Source organism: Mesitornis unicolor, unplaced genomic scaffold (assembly GCF_000695765.1).
Source record: "Mesitornis unicolor isolate BGI_N332 unplaced genomic scaffold, ASM69576v1 scaffold19871, whole genome shotgun sequence".
NCBI classification, from domain to species: Eukaryota; Metazoa; Chordata; class Aves; order Mesitornithiformes; family Mesitornithidae; genus Mesitornis; species Mesitornis unicolor.
Window position 1 is genome coordinate 2,860 of NW_010166021.1, and position 13,185 is coordinate 16,044.

The following is a 13,185-nucleotide window of genomic DNA, read 5'->3' on the forward strand; positions in this document are numbered from 1 at the left end:
AGAGTGCCTGTGTGTATAAGTACACGAGTGTGTCATCTTTTTCCAAAGTTCCAGGAATTACTGAATGAAGTGAATTCAAGTATTTTGGTCTTCTACCTCTTTCATAAAAGAGGTCAGAAAAAAATAATCTTGAAGTGCTAAACTCTTTTCATCTGCTTTATCACTCACTTCTTTGTGCTCTGCAGGAGAGGTTGCTGCCAGCTACTCTTTCTTGCTGGTTTCTTGTAATAGTTTTATCTCCAAGTTTTTGAGGTAGTTAGCAGGACCTCTACAGAACAGCCATTCTGAGCTTACTGAATCAGAGAATAAGCAGACACTGGTATAGATGCATTGGACGACTGTGCAGGCTTCAGAGAGGGTTTGGAGCTTGCTTTGTAGACTTTTCAAGCCTTTATGTCACTGATCTTGAGACCTGTGCCCTTAACACTCTTCCTTCAAGTCACTCTCTTTATGCACTCCTTATTGTCCCAAATCTCCATTTGTTTTAAAAAAAAAGTAAAAATATACTGTGTACAGTAGGCTACCTTTAATTTTCTACATATTAAATACAGAACCAGAAGAAGAATTTCTTGGGCATCCATGCTCATCTGTAGTGAAAAAGCCCCTGTTTGGTTCCTGTTTACAACATGCTTGCGTGCTTTGAGTATGTGTAACAGTGAAAATTCTGATTGATGTCAAGAGTGAAGCCTAATCAACATTCATTTATTGTTAGGAACCTTTTCTCACATGCGAACAGTCAAAATTATTTGGTGTGTGCTGTCAAATAGATACACAAATCTGTTGGAATTCTACTTTTCTAGACTTGACAGAAATAGTCATGTCAAGCATTGGTATGGTCGCAGAAAATAAATGGGTAGGCCTCGCTTTGTTTTTGTGTTGATGTGAGTCAATGAAACACCAAGTTTACTATTTCTTGAAACATGGAGAAAGAAGCACAGGGAAGCGAGGTTGGTTTTAACTGGAATTTTCATGGCAGTCTCACCTGATGTCCACTGGGACTGAAAGAAATTATCCACAACAGCTATGAGTATAAAGAATCATATACTTTTTTTCCTGCAGCTAGTCCAGATGTTCTCGTGGGCTCTTATAGTTAGCAGAATACAAACAAGTGAACATAGAAGGGTGGGATTTTTTTTTAAATTGGTTTAATGAGGTATTTTTGCAGTGAGAGTAGAGTGCAGACGGTACTGTATCTGACCCACTGCAGTTCACAGGTTTCCATTAAGTCAGGTGTTTCTGTGGTTTCTCTCTTCCCTCTCTCCTCTTCCTCGCGCTGACCTGAATGTTTCTGTTTCTCCCTTGCATGGGTATAGCCATCACAAGGTGATGTTCTGGAGAGAAAGCCTTTGGTGGGTTAGTTTTCTGTTAGCACACATGTGTAATATAGGTCACCCCAAGGCCAAATGATAGTTGGATCTAAGATGGTTCAAAAATGCTATCTTTCCTTTTCTAGCAGCCCACAGCCTACTTTTAATTAGGTGAAAGTCAAATAGGTCAGAAAACTTTTAAGCCAGGTCACCAAGATTATCTTATTCCATGTGTAGTGTATGTATTTGCTATAAAAAGGAGGTTATTGAAATCTGTAGGTGGCTAAGCAGGACTGATTGCTGTCGGATGCTCAGTCTTGGAGCTGATGAAGCCAATCATCAAGCCGCATCCTCGGTCTCTGTGGAAAAGCTGTTGTTCAGGAAGTGCACACCTCCATGTTCACCATCTGTGTGCTTTACCAAACCACTTTTTTCCCTATGTGTGCTTGGTTGTAGTAGTCCTGCACAGCTATAAGCAAACAAAACTTTCTTCTCCAGATGTGCAAATAGAAACTGACCCCTATTCAGGTGGGGAGGTTCCTTCCTCACTTTGGAGGGAGGAGGTGCGGAAGCTAGGTTTATGCTCTATGGCTCTGTGGCCACTGATCTTTAAGACGGGCTGAGGAAGCATCCCCAGCGTAGTTGAAATGTTATGCTACCCTGGTAAAACACTTCTGGTGGTGACATAGGCCACCACTGCAAAACCACACTTTTCCTATTGTCTTGGGTTTGTCTTGGTTGGCCTTTTCAACTTCTTGGTTTGTTCTTACACTTTGTGGGAAATAAGCTCTTTTTGGGCTACAGCAAAGTCTTTCGCTACTGTAAGTTTGTCAGTCATATACGGTACCTTAAGTCACTGCTGGTGTGGACAGTAATGTGTTGTAAAGCTCGTTTCAGACGTGAGGGATGGACGAGGGATGAAAGAGCAGGGATCGTGTAGCATACAGAGCTGAGTTGTGATATTATGAACAGGTGTATGTTTGGATTAAGACTAGAATTAAAACACAGAACTACAATGAAATGGATTTGTAGGTCTGTTAGACCATTGTTTCATTCATGTGTTTTGATAAATTTCCGATTGCACTTTGAATTTTTCTTTGCTAAATACTGAAGTGCTCGCTAAGTGGCAAGCTACCAGAAGTCTGCTTTGTTTTGTTTTATAGTACTTCAAAAAAGCTATGTGCCCTCTTGTAGGACTTGCACTGAACCGCCTTTTACTGGGAAGATATATATGAAGATTTTGGGAGTAACTCTTAAACTGTAAATACTTCACAGATTAATAACTAAACCTGGTAACGTTAAAACAATTTCTGTCCTAAGACTTCTCCTTGGAAAGTATACTATGAGTGGAAATCACTGTCTTCAGAGAATTGAGTAGTAGCATGTAGAAAGCTGATAGGCTGTAACAAAGCACAGTTAAAACATTTCGTTATTTGGTTTTTAGATGAAATTTAGTTATACTTTTAAATAAACCAAAACCAACAAACTATTGGCCTGCTCAAGTAATGGCAAGACACTTCAGCCTCGTAGAACATCTCTAGTCTTTGTACAGTACTTCAGAAATTTTTGTGCTTTTCAGATTACATTTTCTGAGATGCCCATAAGCCTTACTTGGACCCTTATTCTGTCCTTTCTTCTGCTAGCAAATTCTGTCCTGTTTCAAGGCTTATGACAGATTGTCAGGTGCAGATTTCTACAGGTAAAATAAGAGTCTTTCTCTACAGGCTCATGAAGATGTACAGAGTTGCTGTTAGCCCTGTAGCCTGGGTGGCATCTCTTTAGCTCAGAGTGGCGGATGGAGTTGTTTACTGTGAGAATTTCTGCTCACAGCTGTTCCTGTACTTTACCTAGAGCAATACTTCAATTATGTATTGGTGTTTGAACATGAGTGCAACCTTGTGCTCAAAAGTGTAAGAACAGAGTTTCTGAACTGGACTGGATTTTTCTTTTCAAAAACCTGTCATCCCTACCTCCTTTTTCAGGTAGTAGTGGCATTCTATCTTACAAATAGTCCTGGGATCTTGGAATCTAATTGGAAATGGGAAAAATATATTAAGTTCTTGTAAAAGCAAAATTACTAGTGATTCAGTTGCGAGTGCAATAGTTAGTATGTAAGCATGCTCTTGTGCAACAAATGCTTGTGAAGAGCAGTTTGTGTCTCGTCTTTGAATACCAGTACTGAAAGCAGATGTGGTAAGATGTGACTGTGAGTCAGTTCAGAGTGAGTAATGCACAGTTCCAGTATAACCTTGCAGCAATGTTACCGTTTTCATTGCGGCATTGATAGATGAAACAAAGATGTGTGCTGGTTTGTGCCTACTAAATGCAACTGAAAATTGCTTTTGCCCATCCAGTACAACGTATGGTTTTATACATGCTTTTATAAGATGCCTTTTCTCTGAAAATGTCACGACACTTTGAGTACTTAGTTCATTTGTGTAGCATGTGCTGTCTAGATGTTTGCGTATGTCGTCTGTGAAATTCACGTTTCCATTTAGAGAAAACAAACTGAGATACACATAATTCTTGGGTAGGTTTAAGTTCTTCAATCTGAGTGGGGGTTATAGCAATACAATGTGGAGGCTGCGTGCTGGTTTGACATGCCACTGGGATGGGATGTGCTGTGCTGCCGTCCTGGGTGTTGAAGCTGTCTGTGCCAGTATGATCCTCGGAGGGAGAACTGAAGCAAAAATTGGCCTTCTCTTGGCAATGCATTTGCCTCTTTCCTTTTTCTCAAGTGATCATTCCTGATTCAATCCTTGCTAATACATAGAGTCTAATTTTGAGTAAAGGTTCAGAAGTCATCAGTGTTAGTCTTCTGTATCTGTTCCTTTTCAGTGCTGTAGTGCTTGCTTTCTTGTATTGTCCTTTTGTGTAACCAGCCCATGTGTTCTTACACTAATATGTTTCAGCACTTAGCCAAGTTCTCTTAGGGCATTGCTGATTCTGCACTTGCATGTTTAAAGCTTATCACTTTCTGTATGCTTTGTTAGGCATGAACAAATACCTCTCAAGTGGAGACTGACCATAATTAATGCACTTTCTCCTTTACCTTTTGGCATGACAAGTGTCTGAAAGCACAGCTTGATGTGTAATGCAGCTCTTGGCTATGCACTGCTGGGGCAGTGAGGCAAAGGGGAGGGAGAGTGTCTCTCTGCTTGCCTCATGTGTTCTCTTCTCACCATGTGAAACATATGTAAAATGCTACTGAAAGAGTTTTGTGTACTATTCTTCCCTCTTTCTCCTGCAGAATTATTAAATGAGTAAGTGATGATAGCAGTTGGTAAATGTGTGCCAGGTGCTCTGTGCAGCAGCTGGCTTTTCAGAAGACCTGTGAAACACAAGCTGTGGAATATGGATTGTAGCCCTGCTGTTCCTGTGGGTCATGCCCTGCGCTGAGGTGTAGCTCAGAGGTTATCATGCATTGATACGCTTTCTGAGTGACAGATTCAGGACAGGTAGAAATAATAACATCTTTCAAAGCAACTGGAAAGGAGACCTGTGTAAGCAAGGGACGAGTGGATGGGGTAAGAGTCTGGGGTCCCAGAGTGATACTGCAGCCATCACTGCCACATCTGACTGTGAATTACAGACACACACACTGTGTCCTGTCTTTCCTACTCCATGTTTGAGACAGAAGAGCTGACGTGACTGCTTCTTAGCAGCTGTGGTTCACCTGAAGATGCTTAGGTATTAATTTTACGTTAATGTACTGTGCTATAAATAGGGATGGTGAAACACCAGCAGAGCACCAGTTTTTCTCTGCATGCCATGGGAGTGGCAGCCTCTCGCAAACAGCTGGAGCGGTAATGGTTTTGGCCATTGTTATTAAGTGTTTGTGACTGGGAGGTGGAGTTGTGCCAGGAGAGGTCTAGGTTGGACATTAGAAGAAACTATTTCACTGAGAGGGTGATTAAATACTAGAAGACTTCACAGGGAGGTGGATGAATCACCATCCCTAGAGGTGTTCAAAAAATGCATTGATGTGGTACTAAGGGACATGGTTTAACTCCAGATTTCGTAGAGTTAGGTTGTGATTGGACTTGATGATCTTAAAGGTCTTTTCCAACCAAACTATTTTATGATTCTGTTTCCTAGGTATATACCATAAATTAGCTTTTCTGTGCCATTTAGGAAAACCTAAGGAGAGTTTCTAAGAGCATGAGGTTTGGGTTGTTGTTTTGTTTTGTTTTTAAAGGGAATGGGCAGGAATCTGGCTTGTCTTTGACTGAACCCCTGGTGTGTGCCCTGGAGATACTTTATTCAGTATATAAGATCAATCTTATTACAGTATTGTGGTATTATTCAGATGAGTATATAAGACTCTTCAGGTGTGACACTGCACAACCAGTATGGGGAGAAAGATGTCTGTGATACATTGCTTCAGAAAATAGTATTTCTCCTAGGAAATAGCATTTCTGCTTGAGTTCATGTCTTTTTTTGTGGGTATTGTTTTCTTTCAGGCATTCGTGGAGGCTCAGAACAAGCTCACAGTACCCTTTCTCGAGCAGTGTCCTGTCAGAGGGCTGTTCAAGGAACGGATGACTGAACTGTACGATTACCCTAAGTACAGTTGCCACTTCAAGAAAGGAAAAAGGTATGTGAGGAATGTCTTTGGTGTTGGTGATGAATGTGAAGCAAGTCAAAAGCAACTACTAGTTAGGAAAGCAAATTATAAATTATATTTGTATTTATTAGCTGGAAACTAGGAAAAGTAAGCCAGTGTTAATATGTATGGTTGGATGATGCAAAGCACAAGATATTCTTCTTGTGTTTTTGTCACCTTTTCTTTTTAAAGGAAGAATTGTGAGTTTATCAAAACTTTTTAGAATACCTGTTGTAAAAGTAAAACTTTGAGGGAGTTACTTTCAGGGGTGGTCACTGTCAGTATAGTTAAAGGCACTTTATCCTGAAAACAGCACGAGTCTGTCACGTGCATGTTGTTATAAATATTTACGGAAATGCTGGTCATATTTTAAACAGCTGGTAGGATTTTTGTTTAGTTATAGCCAGTGAAAAGCAGCGGGAATTCCCTTGTGAAAAACAGCTCCTGCAACAAAGAGGGGAAGAATCATTTGCAGGACTTCAGGCAACTGATGCAAAAAGAACTGTCTTCTAAGAAATAAATTCTGCTGTATTGCAGTACCTAGCCTGCTTGTATCCCTGTTTTAATTCTGTGGCTAGGGGAAGAGGGGGTGTGTCTGTGGCTTGCCAAAAGTCTGGAGACTGCAGCTGCTACTCAATTTTATGTGACCTCTTTCAGAAACACTCGCAGTCTCCTAGAGAAAGGGAGTAAAGGGGTGAAACTGTTAGTTAATTTAGATTGTTTTAGCAGTTGAAAAAGAGGTAGTCATTCTTTGTCATGGGGAAAACAAGTAGTCTTTTTAGTTTTTCTGAATGTTACTCATTTTTCAACATGTGCTAAATTTAAATCACAGCAGTTTAAAAGTAATACCAAAACTCCATATATTACAGTGTTGGAGGAGATCAAGAGGGCTCTACCAAGTTAAGTAACACTTAGTAAGGGGTGGTGGGAGGAACTATTCTATTTGAAGTATGAGCTAAACATCCTATGACAGTTAGAATTCTGAAATATAATTACTGCAGTTTTCTTCTGAAGAATGGCTGCTACAGGACAGTGTCTGAAAAGCGATTCTGTAGGATCTGCAGAGGGGAAGAGCGCCCAGGGAGGTGCTGTGTCTGTCACATAGTTTGACCTTTGCTTCCCAGCTTATTGCCCAGCATTGCAGAGGTGAAATTGGCTAAAAGATGCATGGTCAAATGGAAAATTACTTATCTTTTTCTTGTATTCATTTGAATCTTTCAATTTTGTCATTTGCTGCTGACCGTTATTATTAGTATTTGAACGTATTACTAGTTCAGATTGTTAGCCGGGCCTTGGTGAGTATAGTTCCCCCTTCAGGGTTTAGCAGTGCTTGTATCCAAGTACTGGATAGTCTTAAGGAACATGTGAACTTATGTTTAGGTTTGACCTTTACCCCATAAATTTCCCTGTTCCACCAAGTGAAGTTGCTATTTGATGTAAGTGATGGGTTTGTGTAGTAAAACGCAGAAGTCCTCTGAAGGAAGAAAAGTGTAGTGCCTATTAATTGTATAGAATACATTTATTGATTTTTGTTGAGCTCTGTAGTGTCTTATGATGTGAGGATTAACACTCACTAAAGAGAATTCTGTAATTCTCTGTTCCTACAGCTTTTTCAAAACACACACAATTTTAGGGACATTGGGAAATACAAATGAAACATTTTCAATTCTTTCATTTTAACATTTGTCTGCTACCTGATACAGCTTGAAAGCAGCTATGTGAATGACAAAGGTTAGAACATAGGGGATGGGAACCTGTGCCAATACTTGTAACAGAGAAGCATTAAGGCTGCCAAAGCTGTTTAATGTAGAGTTATATATAGTATACTTAGCTTTGTTTCAAATGCACTGTGGCAAATGCAGCTTTTATTTTTAAAAGATGTTTTGAGTGCATCCTACAGTCTCTTCTATACAGTCTGTATCACATGGAGGTGAGATTCCTCTCATTTTCAGAGGCCTAGAAATTGGTCTTGGGGCTTGCTCTGTACTAAGGGGAAGAGAAAGACACCTACAGAGGATGGTTAAATTCCATGGTGGATGGTTAAATTCAGTCCTCTGATGGCCACAGAGGAAGCCATGATTCCTACTCTACTGTGAAGCTTGTAATTCCCTTATATATTTATCTGTCTTTTATTTATTTCGTAACAATCCTGTAGAAGATTTTCTTGCTTGCGCTACTGAAAATCCGAGTTCTTCTTACTTACTTTTCCCTCGTGTTCTTTTAGGTATTTTCACTTCTACAATACAGGACTGCAGAACCAGCGAGTTTTATATGTACAAGACTCCTTGGATGCCGATGCCAAAGTTTTCCTTGATCCAAATAAGCTTTCTGATGATGGCACTGTGGCTTTACGAGGTTAGTGAGACAGCAGTTCCTGCCAACTAAGTCTGGGTCTTCAGCAGAAGTTGTTAATAGTTTCCAGCTCTTCACCTATAAAAGTATGGCTAGAGTAGCTATTTTTAGTCAAAGTAGTCACAATAGCCATATGTGGTTTCGTACAGTGTTTCAGAAAAACACTTCTGAATCTGCATTGTATTCACAATTAACTTGGTTCAGTTTTTCAATGTCTTTTTTTCACAAGTCTGTGACAGGTTTCCACTGAAGTATGAACAGATCTTGAGGCTGTACATAGCAGGGGAAAAAATGGTTTATATATTTATATTACTAATTCTCTTAAAATTGTATTTTATATCTTGTACACAAGCCAGCAAGTTAAGGTAAGAGACTGTGAAGGAATGTAGTGTTAACTTTTATGAGAATTGCAAAGCTGCTTGTGTTCACCTGGGCTTTAACTTGTGTCAGCTGTCCATTCTCCCACTCCCTGTTGGCTGCTTGTAGAAGCAAAACTCTTGGATCTAGAAGTCCTTTAAGTCTGTTCAAGGACAGTTAATAAAAGCAGAGGACAGAATTAGTGGATGCTTCTTGCTAAGTTTGACCTAGTTGAAAAGAAGCAGTATGAGGTTTTTTAGTGAGAAGTCCTGCCTTGAACTTTTTATGTAAGAAATTGGATTCATATAATATTTCTGTATTTCTAAAAAGCTTATGACAAAGTCTTTTTCCAAATGCACTTAGAGAAACAACGACCATAGGACAAGAGGGGAAACTCCTGGTGTTGAAAAATAATTGATTTAAGGGCAGGGACAGGAATAACTGATCTGCTGCTAAAGGAGAAGTTACCAGTAGGGTAACAGGACAGTGCTAGGACTTGCACTGTTCAGTATGTTCATCTATGTTAGAAAAAGGAGTATCAGTGAGGTGACAGAGTTTGGTGATGATACAAAGTTATTCCAGGTAAAGGCTGAAGTACAACTGAAGAGCTGCAGGAAGACCTTAGCAATAGTGAGTGGGCAGTAAATTAACAAGTAAAACTCTCTGTGCAGATAAATTAAGTGATGTACAGGGGACAAACAATCCTAACCTCGTTTGTAGAGAAATAGATGTAACAGACTCTGAGCTGACCACGACCACTTGGGAACAATTCTTAGGGTGTACTTCCATGAAAATGTCAGCCGTGTTCTCAGTAGCAGCCAAATCAGCACATCGAATATCAGAAATTATTAAGAAGGAACTAGAGAACGAAACAGAAACCACCATTGCATTAGTAAGCAGGGGTTTACTCCATGGCATTGAATACTAGATATAGTTCCTGTCCTCTCAGCTCAAAAGGGGCTCTGAAATACAGTTCAGAGGAGGACAGTAGGAACACTCAAGGGTATGGAGCAAAGGACAGAGACAATCAAGTGTGCCCAGATCAATCAGCTAGGAAAAGGGACAATTTAGCAGGGATATAGTAGCGGTCTGCAGAATCATTTGTGGCATGCAGTAGCATGGAGAGAGTGAATAGAGGTTGGTTAGTCATCATTTTTTCTATTACAAGAATGAGAGGATATCAAATGAAGGTGGTAGGAGTTGAGTCCAGAGCAAACAAAAGAAGATGATGGTTCATGCCACAAGAAGTAGATTTGTAGAACCCCCTACCAATGGATGTTGGTGATGCAAAAAACTTACTGTGGATTTAAGGGCAAGCTGGATAAGGTCAGGGAGAAGAGAAGAACTGAGGATTATTAACCAGCTACTTCATGGAAAAGAAGTCATCTAAGCTAAAAATGGTCAGAGGTCGTAGGAGTATTTGAGGGAAATATTATATGTACTTGCATTATTCTTAAACTTGTCAGTGTCCCATTGTGGTTACTCCTGAGGACAGCTGAGTGGACTCTTGTTCTCTATCAGAATGGCCACCCTTATGAAGGAGAATATGTTAGGGTGGCGCAGTGGTGTCTCTCAATCCTATGACTTCTATGAAGTGCAACTTTTTTAGTGTGGCTTTTTTTCAGTAGTTACTTTCAGGTCTGTACAGGTCTATGATGATTCAGTCACTTAACACTTGAGTTGATTTGCAAGAGTGAATTTGATCCTTACCAACTATGAGGGAAGCTCTTTGATTTTTATTTTTTTTCTTCAGAATCATATTTTCCTCACAATTTGGATAGGGTGACATATATGAGAGGTCTTAGCTGAGAATACTGGTGATGAGTCCACTTGCATGCTAGTGGCAATTTTTTCCAGTTACCTCTGTTTTCATGGCTTTGCAGGGTCTAGTTTTTAGTGACTCCAGTATTTGGTAAGTGGTATTTGCTTTATTTCAGGATGCATTGCTTGCATCTTGGTTTCTGTTGACTTCTTTGGTACTGTTTTTCTCTTAAAATCTCACTTTAAATTATCTACCTGTGTGCATTTTCAGTCTCCACCTCTTCCCCGTAAACTCAGGGAAGTAGAATTATTACTCAAATCATAATTCAGATGTTGGGCATAAGTGATGTTACTGAACATACTGACTGAGCGCGCGTGCCTAAACTGAGCTCTCTGAACTACTTGAGAAGTCCACAGCGGCTGCAAAGGTGTTGTGAATCCCAGATGATAGCAGATGTAGTTGCCTGCACTGTTGTTAGAAAATAAACCCTCTTCTCTCAGTGTTTTGTGAACACAGTTCTTTAAACTACTTCTGCAGTTTCACCTCTCTTTTGTTCGGACTTGGCTAATGTGTAGTAAATAATAAGTTGTGAGGCAGAATAACAAACACTTTCTTGGAAAATACTGAATTCTTGTGCTGGTTCCTATTTTATCTTGTTTGTTTCCAATTTCTTAGGCTATGCATTCAGTGAAGATGGTGAATACTTCGCGTACGGCCTGAGTTCCAGTGGCTCTGATTGGATTACAATCAAGTTTATGAAAGTAGAAGGTCCTGAGGACCTTCCAGATACACTGGAGAGAGTTAAATTCAGTTGCATGGCATGGACCCATGATGGAAAAGGCATGTTCTATAACTGCTATCCAAAACAAGATGGGAAAAGTGATGGTAAGTATGGCTGTACTAATTGCATGCAACATGTAAGCAAAATGACCTTTGTAATAAATTGATGCAACAGATAATTAGCTCTGCTAGTTCATACTGAAATAAGTATCTATACTAGTTGATACAGTGAGGTATCAGATTGTCTTGTGTGACCGAAGCCTGTACTAAGTTAGTGAGAGTATCCTCTTGTCTGCCTGTCCCTGTCTTTCTCTTAAATTTTGCTGCTCCTTTTCTTTTTCTCTGCAGTGATTTACTTGGCTTTCATACAGGGTGTTATTGACTGGAATTTGATGTCTGGTGACAGCTTACTTAGGTCTCTTCCACTTATGCATTTGTGTGGGTGTAGGTGAACTGGCTTGGGAGGTTGAGCTGATGAATAGCAATCTGGGACATAAGGTTTTCTGTTATTCAACCAGATTAATTCAGCTGTGGTTCACACAGCAACACAAAATGTTTATGCTAGCAAAACTCAAGGAGCAGGATGAAAAGCAGAATAAATTTCTGAGAAGCATCAGTAGGGAAGGAATTTACCAGCTCTTACTGTAAGGTAGATATACTGAAAAGTTTCTTCTGGAGCTGTGCACTTTGTTAAGCCTTGGAGAGAGCCTGAGTTTTCCCTCTGTATTTGCTTTTGCAGCCTATTATTATAGCCTAAGTGCTATTTTGCCAGACTTGCAAGTTAGATACCCACCTTGTGTTTTTTTATTTTTAAATGTTTCTAGTTCAGAAGCTGGAATACTGGAAAATATTGCAAGAACAAATTCTTTTAAAAATTAAAATAAAGTAGCACCTCATGCAGTTCTTTAGAATACTACTTTTTTATTTTCAGCAAATGGAAGTAGAGGGTTTCTAGGAATCTTAACTAGCAAGTAATCTCCCCTTAGTTGCCAAGGGTGAAAAGAGAACAAAATCATCATTAAAGGGTGGCAGGGATTGTTGTTTTTCTTTGCTTGCTTAGTATTTCTAGAAAGCAAAGCTTGAAATTATAAATCTTCATATTTGAGAATGTGTTATCAGCAATAAGAGGAAATGGTAACTCTTTGAGCAGATTTGCAGTGTGGTTTGAATTTTTATTTTGTTTTGGAGGAGGGTGTTTGTTTGGAGGGGAATGGTTGTAGACTGAAACCCTTCCTAGGTGTCTCTGCTGAATTACTCTTTTATATGCAAAGGAATACAGAAATTTCTAAGGGTTTTATTTGACTGTTGTTAGATTACTTTGAGAACTAATTGGTTTAAATATCTGCATTTATTTCACTAGGCACTGAGACCTCCACTAATCTGCACCAAAAGCTGCATTATCATGTATTGGGAACTAACCAGTCAGAAGATATCCTATGTGCCGAATTTCCTGATGAACCAAAATGGATGGGAGGAGCTGAGGTACGGTAAACACCCTAAAGCTCATCATTATGTTCAGTTATTCAGTTTCTAACAGCTTACAGTAGTTACAAAGTAGAAAACATTTTGTTAAATGAATGCTTTTTATTAGTGTTGCAGAGTTGAACTGAGAAGCATTGATTAGGAATTGCTGAAAAAAAGTTTGTCTAGTTTGCTTTAAACCAGACCTCAAGCCTGTAATGACACAGTCACATACCCTGTCCCCTTTTTCCTCATTGAGGACATTCTACCTGATAACACATCCCAGGACAGGAGGATCATTTGATGGACAGTGTGTCACTGTTCTTGTTTCTTCTCTATCAGTGTTGAGCCCCAGACTTCACTTCTTGCACAGGAGCCTTATTCCAATAATCAGTGTCTTTGGATATTCCCTGCCGTGTATTTAGTTTATTTATATTTATTTTCATGATGTCTTTCCTGAAAATGAAGTATGTTGGTTCTACTTACTTGAAGAATGGAGATGTATAGGTTAAAATCTGTTAATACTGTGTGCACAGTTGGAGACTTTTAAGTTTCCTTAC

The 13,185-nt window shown here is 39.5% G+C and overlaps 1 protein-coding gene across 1 annotated transcript in view; it reads left to right on the forward strand.

Annotated features, from left to right (window-relative positions):
* The window catches only part of LOC104548731 (prolyl endopeptidase-like), a gene marked incomplete at both ends in the record, with an annotated part of 14,365 nt that extends 1,719 nt beyond the window's left edge, over positions 1-12,646 (forward strand). The window contains 4 exons of the mRNA XM_010194833.1: positions 5,771-5,904; positions 8,138-8,268; positions 11,060-11,269; positions 12,525-12,646. Coding sequence (XP_010193135.1) covers positions 5,771-5,904; positions 8,138-8,268; positions 11,060-11,269; positions 12,525-12,646 — 597 coding nt within the window. The remainder of the gene's footprint in view (positions 1-5,770; positions 5,905-8,137; positions 8,269-11,059; positions 11,270-12,524) is intronic.
* Between the last annotated feature and the right edge of the window lie 539 nt (positions 12,647-13,185).